We start from the raw sequence: 12,123 nt of genomic DNA on the forward strand, positions 1-12,123 counted from the left end.
AAGGCTGATAAGTACAAGTAATTTGTTTGTTAATTGTTAAATTAATGTATCATTTATACACACAACCCGTATGAAGGACGGGTACACAGCTAGTGCACTATAAGACAGTTAATAATGCTCTTTATAACACAAAACTTTAATAACTTAATAATTAACTTTTCTACATAATTCTAGTGTTAACCATGCATTTTCTACTTAATTCTTTAGTAAACAATGTACTACAATTCTTTTGTAAATACTGCATTTATATTAAGCATTTACAACAAAATTCTTGAGTAAACAATGCACCTTCTCTAAAGATAATAAAAATCAGTTCTTACACAACAATTAACTTTAGCTTTGCTCCTTATATACAAGATGCGCATATCAAAAGTAATCAAAAAATAAAATTAGCTAAAAATATAAAGTTGTACATTACATAGGAAAGTATTTTATTGTTTATAAAAACTGATTAGTTTCAAAATCAAGTAACTTACTTTCTGAAAAACGATTCAAGGCCTTCTTCAGCGTATGTGACATTAAGTTAAACAAATCTTCCCAACGTCTCTTCACAAAGCAATTCTATTGGCAAAACATAAGTATCACAGCAATACGACATTGAAAAAATAACAGAATTAAAGTTAATTACACTGAAACATTTAATTATAAATAAAGCAAAATTTGTATCTCCTACTTTGGTGCATTAGTTTCATGTAAACCCTTATATAATAAATAAATTCTTTATTAAAAAACATCATCTGATAGGTCAGCATTAACAATAAGTAAATGTATTATAACACACATATAGTAAGTTTTGCACAAGATGTAAAAAATTACCAGTAGCTGATCTTTAGATACCAAAGGGCTATTTTAAACTTAAACTTTACAATGTTTTCAACCAATTTTTCTTCTTTATTATTAATTAACTTTTGACTTACAACAAACATAATTGCAGTAAATATGCACTCACCATAATGTGAGCAAGAAACTTGGCATTTTGTTTACGAGAAAATGTTTCACAGAAAAGTTCTTCATACTCATCTCTTAAAGGTGCTAATAATAACTTTATTTCCACTGGTTTATAGCTGTAAAATATACATAAAAAAATTATGTACTTCTATAAAAATATACATACATACATATATATGGTAAATTGTTTTAATGCTTCTTTAAAGTTCATAAAAAAAAGCTTTAACTCTTTACTTATAAAATTCTTAAATGATGCCTACTGGTAGAGAAAAGGTTGATTAAGACTTTAAATTATCTTTTATCTGAATTACAGACATGTAAAATTACCTATTAATTAACTAATTAAATCCTCCAAGATCACAACTAGTATTACAAATGTTTAGTAAACTACTTGTATAAATAGTTTTCTTATTTATGCACATAAGGAGGATTTAATAGATCTACATATGGAACAATAACAAAAATCAGTTTTTAATTCAGAAGGTGCCCTGTGTCTTACCCGCCTAGTAGATCAATGCTGTCACTCTGCTGACTCATATTAATTACAGTCAGGTTATGACCTGAAAAAAAAAATTGTGTGCATGTGTATATATCATTTGGAAATACAAGTTAATGTTTCATTATCTAATGAATAATATAAATAAATAAACCAACTGAAATCTTTCTAGTATTTGGTGAATTAATTTACCTCTAACACCTCTCAGCTGTACTGATTCTTTATAATTTTGTCTTCTTTCTCTTTCAATTATTCTTACAAAAATTCTGATTGAAAGCTTTCATAAAACTCTACAGGATGCATAGATGATTTAGATGAAGATTCTACGTTAAAAAGAGTGTGACTTGGTTACAATTAAAACAAATTTCATTTACTCAGGAAGAAAGAGGACAACAATTTTTTTTTAATATTACTTAAAAGCACACCCACAAAACCTTAAGACTAAAAAAACAATGAATCAAAAATACACAAAAAAGCTTACCTGTCATTCGAGCAAGATATTGAACTAAAGATGTCTTCCCTGTGCCAGTCTCCCCAACTAGTAACACAGGTTCTGCATGTTCTACACAAACAGCTACTGATTCCAAAAGAGCCAAAGACTGCTGAGTGTGTGCAAAAACACAATGTTTTACTCTGCAATTGTAAAATAAGGTTTTTAGAAGGAACCCTACATTAAAGATAATACATTCATTCTAACAAAGAAGTTCCCTTTTCATTTTCCCAATAAATAAATAAAAAATTCTTATAATTTGAAATAATAATTTATCCAATTTCTTTGTGTGAGATATAAAATGTCTAAATAATTTAGTCTCATTGTTTACTAAAAATCATAATGTCACATTTCAAATATAATTTTCTAAAACATATTTTGAAATTATTCTTAAATGTGTTTGTTTTGTTGTTTTTTTTTTAATTTCGCACAAAGCTACACGAGGGCTATCTGCACTAGCTATCCCTAGTTTAGCAGTGTAAGAATAGAGGGAAGGCAGCTAGTCATCACCACCCACCGCCAACTCTTGGGCTACTCTTTTACCAATAAATAGTGGAATTGACCATCACTTTATAATGCCCCCAAGGCTGAAAGGGCGAGCATGTTTGGTGTGACAGGGATTTGAACCCGCGACCCTCAGATTGCAAGTCAAGTGCCTAAACCTCCTGCCATGCCAGGCTTCTTAAATGTGCTTAACTAATCATAACTGTTATTCTTGTATGATTCCAGAAAAACATGTCAAAACAGATCAACTAAAAGTTGATTTGATAGGCACATGTACCATTTTCATCTTTTAAAAATAACTTCAAGTAACCAACATTCGGTTAAGATATATTAAGCTATTCAAAGTCAATCTCCTCTTTATATCTAAACTTCTAACTACAGTATCAACAAGCAAATGCATAAAGTAAATAAATATCCTCAAGAGCTGCAAGAAAGCAAGTAAAAACTCAAGTAATTATATAATTTACTATCAACTGCTCTTACTGAAACTGTAAAATGTCCCAAACATACAGCTAATATTAGAAAGATAATGTAACAATAAAAATTACAAGTCCATTTTAGAAATATCCCACCTCTGACAAGAAATTAGCCCACTTTGCTTTCTGGGTAAGACTGCTCGACCAACTGTCAAATCTTCAGTAGTAATACTAATTTCTGGTTTATATCTACAGCAAAGTAACTCAGCCTGAAAGACAAAACATTAGCTTTATAAAATCACACAGTAATGAATAATGGTAATTTGTTATAAAGCAAGTGGAAAATTAGTTATCTAACTGAATTCTGAATTTTCACAAATAAACATTTTTTATGATTAAATAGACATCTTTTAAGCCTTGGGTTGAGAATGGTTATGGAGCTCAAAGTATTATACATACACTTTGGATATAGAACTCAATCTGGTATTAGATAAAAATGACAAAAGCTGTCAAATGACACAACTAAAGACTGTCAAAATATGAAAAACAATAACCCTGCCTTAGTAACAACATTCTACTCCTACTTTCAAACAGTTTTATATTACTATGTGCATCATTATAATATCATTAGATATACTGTAAAGTTAATAATTCTATACTAAATTTACATTTGTTTTATGTCAATATACAAATTAACTATAGAAGCACGGACATAACAACTTAAGGGTTTCAAATGGCCCCATCATGAAACTTATGAAAATAATTACCAAAATAAAACTCTTACCCCAAAAATTTTTTTCACCCAAGTTTCATTTTCCAGTTGTTGGCCATTTTGGATTTATGATGTCATAAACACAAAAGTCAGAATTAGAAAAAAAATACTTCTAAGATTTGATGGTGTATGAAAATTTTTCATTGAAATATCATTGTTTTGTACTTGTTGTGATCCTCAGAAACCAAATAATATAACAGATATAACTTTTCCAACTAAGGTACCTAAAGTTTGTTTACAAAAAATGCAGTTTATGAAAAACCAGAGAAACACTATATAAAATGCCAAGACATATGACACACTTATAATAAAATAAACCACTTAAAACTTTGGTGTCCACAAAAAAACTCTTTCCTTTTGGCTTTATCGTTTTTGAAAATGTGTAAATGGTTATACAAGATAATGTGCTCCATTGCATGAGTTACCACTTCTACATACATTCTGAACACTTAAGAACTCTTTACAACATATTCTTAAGATTGTAGAAACTTGCAAGTTAAATCATCAAACACCATCCCATATGTCAAAGTGTCATTTTGGGGGGGGGTTGCAGCCTTTGGGCCCACAGAATAGTACCAAACCTCCCTTTATTTTTTTCTTCAAATGAGTTTTATTTCACCAAGAAAAATTCCTAGAATTATTTCAAGAAACACCAAGGTTTATGTTGTTTATTTATTGCATAAACATGTCACATGACTAAGTACTTTATAAAATTTTCCCCTGCTTTTCATCACACTGTATTTTTCCCAAACAAATCTTAATTCAGAAAAAGTTAAAGCTATAAAGTTATTTGGTTTCTTAGAATCACAACAAGTAGAAAACAACAGAAGTTCAACAAAAAATGTTCACACATCATCAAATCTAAGATATCATTTTTTTATGAATCCAACTATAGGACAGGACAATGCTTAACAATGTCATAAATACAAAATGATCAACACTTAAAAAATGAAATTTAGATAATAGGTTTCTTGTTGTAAAGTTTATTTTGGAACTATTTATATAAACTTTCCTGATAGGGTCATTTTGGGTCGTTAAATCCCCTTCTCCTTTCTCTATAATTTAGAATCTGTTGCATAAAAAAAGAAATAAATTGTGGAAGAAAACAATAAAAATGCCAGGTTTCTAACATAAAGCTACTAAAACTAGACAACTTTCTAAGCATATAAAAACTATAGTTCAAGGATACGTTTGTTTTCAAATTGTACAGTTACTTTATACAGCTTTGACTGAAAATATAATCATGAATAAACCACAGATGAAAGTAAAAATATAAGGCATCAAAACCAAAAGTTTCATGAAATTATGACTGTTTTATCCTTTTTTTTTGTTTGGGTGGAGTGGGGTCAACTGTATTGTTATCAACAATGCACTATTTTTACTGACCAAAACAGTAACGTGCTGACCATTAACAATTATTTTTAAATCATCTTCAGTATTTATTACTTGAATTGAAAACTACTTAAATACATATTATTTTAACAAAACAGAAGTTACACTCAAGAACTCAAATAATTGGTATTCTGTATAAAAAGTTCCATAACTAAATAGCAAGTCAAGAAGTTCATATTCTACACAAAGTACTATAATTAAATAAAAAACCAAGAATTTCAAATTCTGTATAAAAATACCAAAACTAAATAACAAATCAATAAGTTCATATTCTGTATAAAAGTACCATAACTAAATATCAAATCAGTAAGTTTATATTCTGTGTAAAAATACCATAAGTGAATAGCATACCAAGAAGTTCATATTCTATATAAAAATACCATAACTAAACAGCAAACCAAGACATTCATATTCTGTGTAAAAATACCATACCAATAAGTTCATATTCTATATAGAAGTATCTTAACTAAACAATAAATCAAGAAATTAAAATTCTGTATAAAAGTACCATAACTAAATAACAAATCAATAAGTTCATATTCTGTATAAAAGTACCATAACTAAATACCAAATAAAGAAATTAAAATTATTTATAAAAGTACCAAAACTAAATAACAAATCAATAAGTTCATATTCTGTATAAAAGTAACATAACTAAACAGCAAACCAAGACAAGACAGTCATATTCTGTGTAAAAATACCATAAGTAAATAGCATACCATTCTATATAAAAGTACCATAACTAAACAGCAGACTAAGACATTCATATTCTGTATAAAAGTATCATAATTAAATAACAAATCAGAAAGTTCATATTCTGTGTAAAAATTCCACAACTAAATAGCAAACCAAGAAGTTCATATTCTGTATAAAAGTATCATACATAAATAACAAATCTAGAAGTTAAAAAGTTTATATTCTTTATGAAATTACTATCACTGAATATAAACAATAACAAATCAAGAAGTTTGTATTATATATAAAAAGTACATAGCTGAATGATATGGGATTCTCTCCGAGTATATCATGACTAAATAACAAATCAAGATATTGGTATTATGCATAAAAAATTAAGAACCTTAATGAGTATGAAGTTTAAAATAAATTATATAAAAAATTCACCCCTGAAGAACAACAATTCATCTTTCAAACTACTTATGGTAACCAAATGCCTTCAAGTGTAATTTATTCACTCATTTTAATACTGCTGTATTTTTCAAGTATTAGTTAATATTGGTTTAATGTATTCAAGAAAATGTACCTTAATCTTACAAAACAGAAAATAGGTGTACAAACCTGTGACTTTGCAAAGTTGAACTTTGGTCCAATCATGCAGGCTATTGATATTTTCTGACTTATACCTGGAAAACTCTGACAGAAGAAATCTAGGGCATCTTGAAATGCTGCCTGAGCCACACTCAAAGAGGTCAGATCAAACTCTCTTGCCACTCGGTGACACCATTTCATCAAATCTCTATATTTCAGAGTAGATTGACATTACAAATTGTCTCTATAATCTTCTACCAAACTGAACAATGCCTGTTGTATGGATTTTCATCTAACTTAAAAAAAGTGGTATCCTCATCCATTTTAAATACTTTCCTAAACCGTAGAATTACCAATGGGATATGTGCCCCTAAGGTTTTTAAAACTGTGTCCTTTATTTGGTTGGTTTCATGATAACGAAAGTCACACAAAAAATGTAAAGAAAAATATCATCAATATTTAAATTAGTCCAACTAATTACTTCTGGAGTTTTTTTGTGTATTTTATACAAAGAACAAGAGATTTCACCCAATTGTTTTTAGCATTTTTTTTCCACTCAGTTTTTTGAAAAGCAAAAATATAAAATATTAAATATGATACAATATGTGGGTCCTTTGAGAAATTAATGGAATGTAAATCAATAATTTGAGGGTTAAATAATAGTCATAAAATCAGTTCAGTTATTTATTTAGGAAAAATATTCTATCAGGTTTTTATAAATAAGAAAGTAAAATTACAATTTTAAAACTTACATAATTGAACAACCTTGTAAGTGGTAAATCTATATTCATTTTCTAACCTCAATTTGAGACAGATTGTACAAAGCAAATAATAACCAACCTTGACAATCACTGAAGTTCACAACTGTATGAAAATGTTTTCATATTAAAATTACAGTTCATGAATACTTCAACATGCTTAACCCTTTCCAGCCAAATATCTTGGGTTTTTACTTGGGGCAAAATAACAAAATGAGTTTTGAAAAATTCTCTGTGATCTATCACCTCAAGTTACATCCAAAACAAAGTTACAACTGAAATTTTGAGATTTAAATTTTCTTTTGATGAAAGTTTTACTAACATTTGTTTTAGATAGTAATTTCTAAAAAATCAAAACTGCTACCCACAATTTTGGATTTTTGTCAGCTGTTGTAAATATTTTTGAAATGGCAGTAATTAAGTTTTCCCACTAGCACAGTACAACTTATCAGTGGATGAAACTTAGCCACAAATCTGTTAATTCTTCATTCATCTGAAGCTTATTTTTAAATCAACAGTTTAATAGTTTGAAAATTTCTTCAAATTTGGTGATGTCAAGAAGTGTCAAATTTAGCTATCTACAAGTTTTGTTTTACAATTTTCAAGTTTCTAAAGCTAATAAAATCATAAATATATTGTCTTAAAACTTGAGTTATTTTCCTTCTTACTATTTATTTGTCACAGAGCTACATTCTGTTCTTATGCAAAGGCAGGGGCCATTACTTTTATCAATTCAACTGCATAGAAATCAGTTTCAGATTCAAACACCAATATATTTCTACTGGAACCAGGCACTGTATGTGGTAAACAGTTGAATGAGGCTGGGTCTGAGAGGGTGTTTCAGTTGTCTGGCAGGGAAAATAGAGAACAGTACAGGCAAAAGTAGTTGGTCAGGCAGAGGCTCCTAAAAGCCTGGGGATCAAAAAGTTCCCAGGTTCTTCATATACATGCTCTTTGGACAATACAGTGCATGAGTACTTTGTGTGTCACATGATCAGTAGATTGAGTAACAAGTTGTGGGTTTAATTGCATTACAACCCCTTTAACCTACACATTTAGTTGAACCTCTGAATAATTGGAATTTATCCAACCTTGTACTTCAAGCTGGACTTTCAGTACTTAAGGTAATGTTTTAGCCTTGGGTAATCTTTCTTGTCAACTATCCAATGGTTCTCGTGCCTTGTTCATGTAGATGCCCAGGGAGCAGGCCCAGAGGATGCCAAGGATGGAGATTCCAGTCAAGCCATCAGAAGTTATCCCAAATCAACTCATGTAAGAACAGATTCAGGCTCTGAAAAAGGACCTGTTAGTATGTGGGGAGAAATGAAACCTTGACCAACTTGAAGTTTTTTATATTTTATAATTTAATTTGTACATTTTGGTGTATGTATTTTTTTTATAGTGTTCTATCTATTACACACATGAGCATGTAAGTGTGAGATAAAATTTTGATGTGTTTAGGGTGCATCTTAACTATATATTTATTTAATCTAAGAGTGTCCTCTGTCTTTATGTGTTTCTTTGTACAAGAGTCATTATGTTTCATTCATTATTAAAGAGTATTTTTGGATTGCATTGTTTAAACATGTCTCATTTTTATGGTAATGTACTATAAAGGGTTCTTCCTTTGATTGTTTCATGCAATTATATCATGCATCATTTTGTATGACTATATATTTATTTATTTATCTATTTAATCTAAGAGTGTCCTCTGTCTTTATGTGTTTCTTTGTAAAAGAGTCATTATGTTTCATTCATTGTTAAAGGGTATTTTTGGATTGTGTTGTTTAAACATATCATTTTTATGGTAATCTACTATGGAGGGTTCTTCCTTTGATTGTTTCATGTAATTTTATTATGCATCATTTTGTATGAATTTCCATTATGGCTAAAAGTTTTTTTTTCTTCTTTTAATTATGTTTAATGTTATGTAGTTAAGTGTGGTATTTTTGTTAAAAGGTCACATTATCTATGTGGCATATTCATGTTCTTAGGAAAAAGAAAAATTAACATGCTTTTTGACTATGTCTTAAGTTTCAATTCAATTTTAACCATCAACTTGAGGTTAAGCCAGAAACATGATATATGATCAATTATGTGTCTTACACCATCTTTATTAAGGTAGAAATTTTTGATTTTGTTTCGTTTCTATGCAATTTTGACATAAAACACATGGTCCAGAAAAACCATCGCAATTTCTCAGTTTCTAGTTACCTTTGTCAGTTTCATATCAGACGACACCAGATTTGCTTCCAAAATTCTGCTACATCATTTTTGTGGCCAAGTGGATCATATCTTTCAGCCAATGCATGCTGTGAAAGACTGACCAGTCATGGGGTGATGCCATTACAAGAGAAAGAATACAAGATTTCTTTTAAGATCGGAACCTTTCTTCTCACTCTGTTTTACTTGGTTTTCAAATTTGACTAGTTTAACAGTAGAGGTAACTGTCCACTCATCTATATGGGTATGCACATTTTTTTTTATGGATTATAAATAAAGGTTTTTTTACTTTTCATCAAGTGTTTAGTTTTTCTCACCCAACTTAAAATCCATTCAGTTATTCCACAAATGTCTTGCTTAATCCTCCTATTATTAAAGGGATCTATCTGATACTTTTGAAGAAATCAGTTTACCTGAGAATACCACAACATCTAGAGTAACCATAAACGAAACTTGATGATTCTTTTAAATAAATGATTAAGAATGATGAAATAGTACACATTAATGAATAAAGTTTTGTTGATGCACTCCTGAAAGCCTATGGTATTTGAAATTATTCTGATCAAAAAATATTAGTAATAGTTTTACACACTATAAAGGGTCATCAGTTGGAAAAACATTGATTTTGTGCATATCAGTAACCAATAATGAAAGCAATTTTAGTAAGGAAATCTAATATTAGATGTTGTTGTTTGTTATTAAGCACTAAAGCACTAAGCAACACAAAAGACTATCTTTGCTCTGCCTGCCATGGGTATTAAAACCTGGTTTCTAGTGGTTTAAATCCTCAAACATACCATTGTGCGAATGGGGGGGGGGTGCTATAATTTTGGATAATTATATTTTAGAGCTGATGTTTACAATCCAGACTAACTTAGATTTAACACGGTTAAATAAATATCTCTTTCTTTACTTGGAGTTTCTGTAAGGACAGAAGGTTGTGCATATGGTGCATGCTTAAGAGAAAACATCCCAAAAGATTATTTTGGATGTCACAGATACACATGTGCATGTTAAAGGAAGTGCTGAATGTAAGTACATTACATAATACCTCTACAAGACTGGAATCTATTTACTGATAATAATGTAGGTAAATTACACCATACTTTGTTAACTCTCCTACTAGGGGCCTAGACAATTCAACTGAGTCCATGACTCTAAATTGACCTTTAGAGTTTCAATATTACAATTTCTAATATGTTTTGTGTATATTCACACACAAAAAAATCTGAATTTTTAATGATTATTTGTTTGGAAGTTTGCACTACCTGTCCCTAATTTAGCAATGAAAGACTATAGGGAAGGCAGTTAATCATCTTCACCTAATGACTACTATTGGGCAACTCTTTTACCAACAAATAGTGAGACAGACTGTCACATTATAATGCTCCCATAGATGAAAGTGCAACCATCTTTGGTGGGATGGGGATTCGAACCCATGATTAATGGTACTAATACACTAAATACTTTTTTATTTAACTAAATAATGCACCTAAGAACACAGAATAATAACATGTAAAATGCAGACAATGTCCTATAATTAACATAGGGTTTTCTAAATATGCAATAAAAGCTATTAAAAATCCAGCTAGGGTCATCGATATGTTTCTCGTGAAAATAATAGTTTGAATTGGAAGTGAAATAGACACTTCTATGAACAGATAACAATGCAATAAAATATATCATAGGATAGATTAAATTTTAGCTTTCTATTGCTTATAGATAATATAGTATTAAACATCAGAGAGAACTTTGGCAACATATAAAAAAGAGGATATGACAGGTGGGCTCAGAGGATGGTAAATGAATTAGAGAAGAGAGCAAACGTCACAATTCTCACACTAGGGGAGATTGAGGATTTTTAAATATATTTCCTTATAAAATTAAGAGCTTAAAACATATATATAATATTAAAATTTGATTTATTAACCCCGTTTTGATACCAAATTTATTGATATGCCATGATAATGAAGTAGTTTAACTGAATATTGAAAGTAACTTTTTTAAAGATCAAAAATCATGATGTGCACTTTGACTTGCCCATGGCAAGCGAGTTAAGACAGGGCTGTTTTTAATGATGATAATGTAGGTTAATTATAAGACTCTGTGAAGATGGGGTTGTTGTCTTGATAGTAATATAAATTATTATTTTGTGTCTTTTAGAAATGAGACTGTGTTCACTAATATCAATGTAGGTAGATGACATTTTACCTCGTAGAAATGAGCCTGCGAGCAGATTTTGGAACTGAACCACCTTCTGACTCAGATATATTGACTTTGTGGTGACCACCATCAGAAAACATTATGTATACATCCAACATGCGATCTACAAGGTGCTGCAAAACTGGCCATTTTGGTCAAGATTACCTGAAAATTTTCAGTAAAAGTTTGAAATTCTCACAAGTATATTTTTAATAGCATATCACATATAACTAGTACATCTTTCACACAGTTTGACTCTTTCAGCATGGGATCGGTCCCAGGGACCGACCTCTTAACCATTTCATGCTTGTTATAGTTTACCTGTTATAACTTTTAATTTAGTGAGCAAATGTTAACGAAATTTGGCAGATTATCAGTTAATATTACAATGCTTTCATACACAAAATATCAGAATTTTTTTATTAACTCTTGAGGTTTGTAAAGCAATGTTTTTCCCATATCTTTTTCCTTTTTGCATATCGCCTATCTATCATGCAAAGTAATATTCATTTTAAGATTAAAATACTATTATGCATCAGAAAATTTTGAAATTTCTCATGCGAAATCTTCATAATGTCCACACAGTTATCAAACATTTCTTAAGAAAAAACTTTATATTTTATCTGTTATTTTCAGTAATTAATCTTTGTATGGGT

The 12,123-nt window shown here is 29.7% G+C and overlaps 1 protein-coding gene across 1 annotated transcript in view; it reads right to left on the reverse strand.

Moving 5' to 3' along the window:
* LOC106476702 (midasin-like) overlaps positions 1–12,123 on the reverse strand; it is a 236,786-nt gene that overhangs the window by 187,322 nt on the left and 37,341 nt on the right. Inside the window, exons 10-16 of the mRNA XM_022381378.1 lie at positions 11,477–11,613; positions 6,315–6,492; positions 3,011–3,123; positions 1,926–2,077; positions 1,448–1,508; positions 950–1,064; positions 477–561 (exon numbers count right to left, since the gene is read on the reverse strand). Coding sequence (XP_022237086.1) covers positions 477–561; positions 950–1,064; positions 1,448–1,508; positions 1,926–2,077; positions 3,011–3,123; positions 6,315–6,492; positions 11,477–11,613 — 841 coding nt within the window. The remainder of the gene's footprint in view (positions 1–476; positions 562–949; positions 1,065–1,447; positions 1,509–1,925; positions 2,078–3,010; positions 3,124–6,314; positions 6,493–11,476; positions 11,614–12,123) is intronic.

The sequence above is a fragment of the Limulus polyphemus genome, unplaced genomic scaffold, assembly GCF_000517525.1.
Source record: "Limulus polyphemus unplaced genomic scaffold, Limulus_polyphemus-2.1.2 Scaffold158, whole genome shotgun sequence".
Taxonomy (NCBI): Eukaryota; Metazoa; Arthropoda; class Merostomata; order Xiphosura; family Limulidae; genus Limulus; species Limulus polyphemus.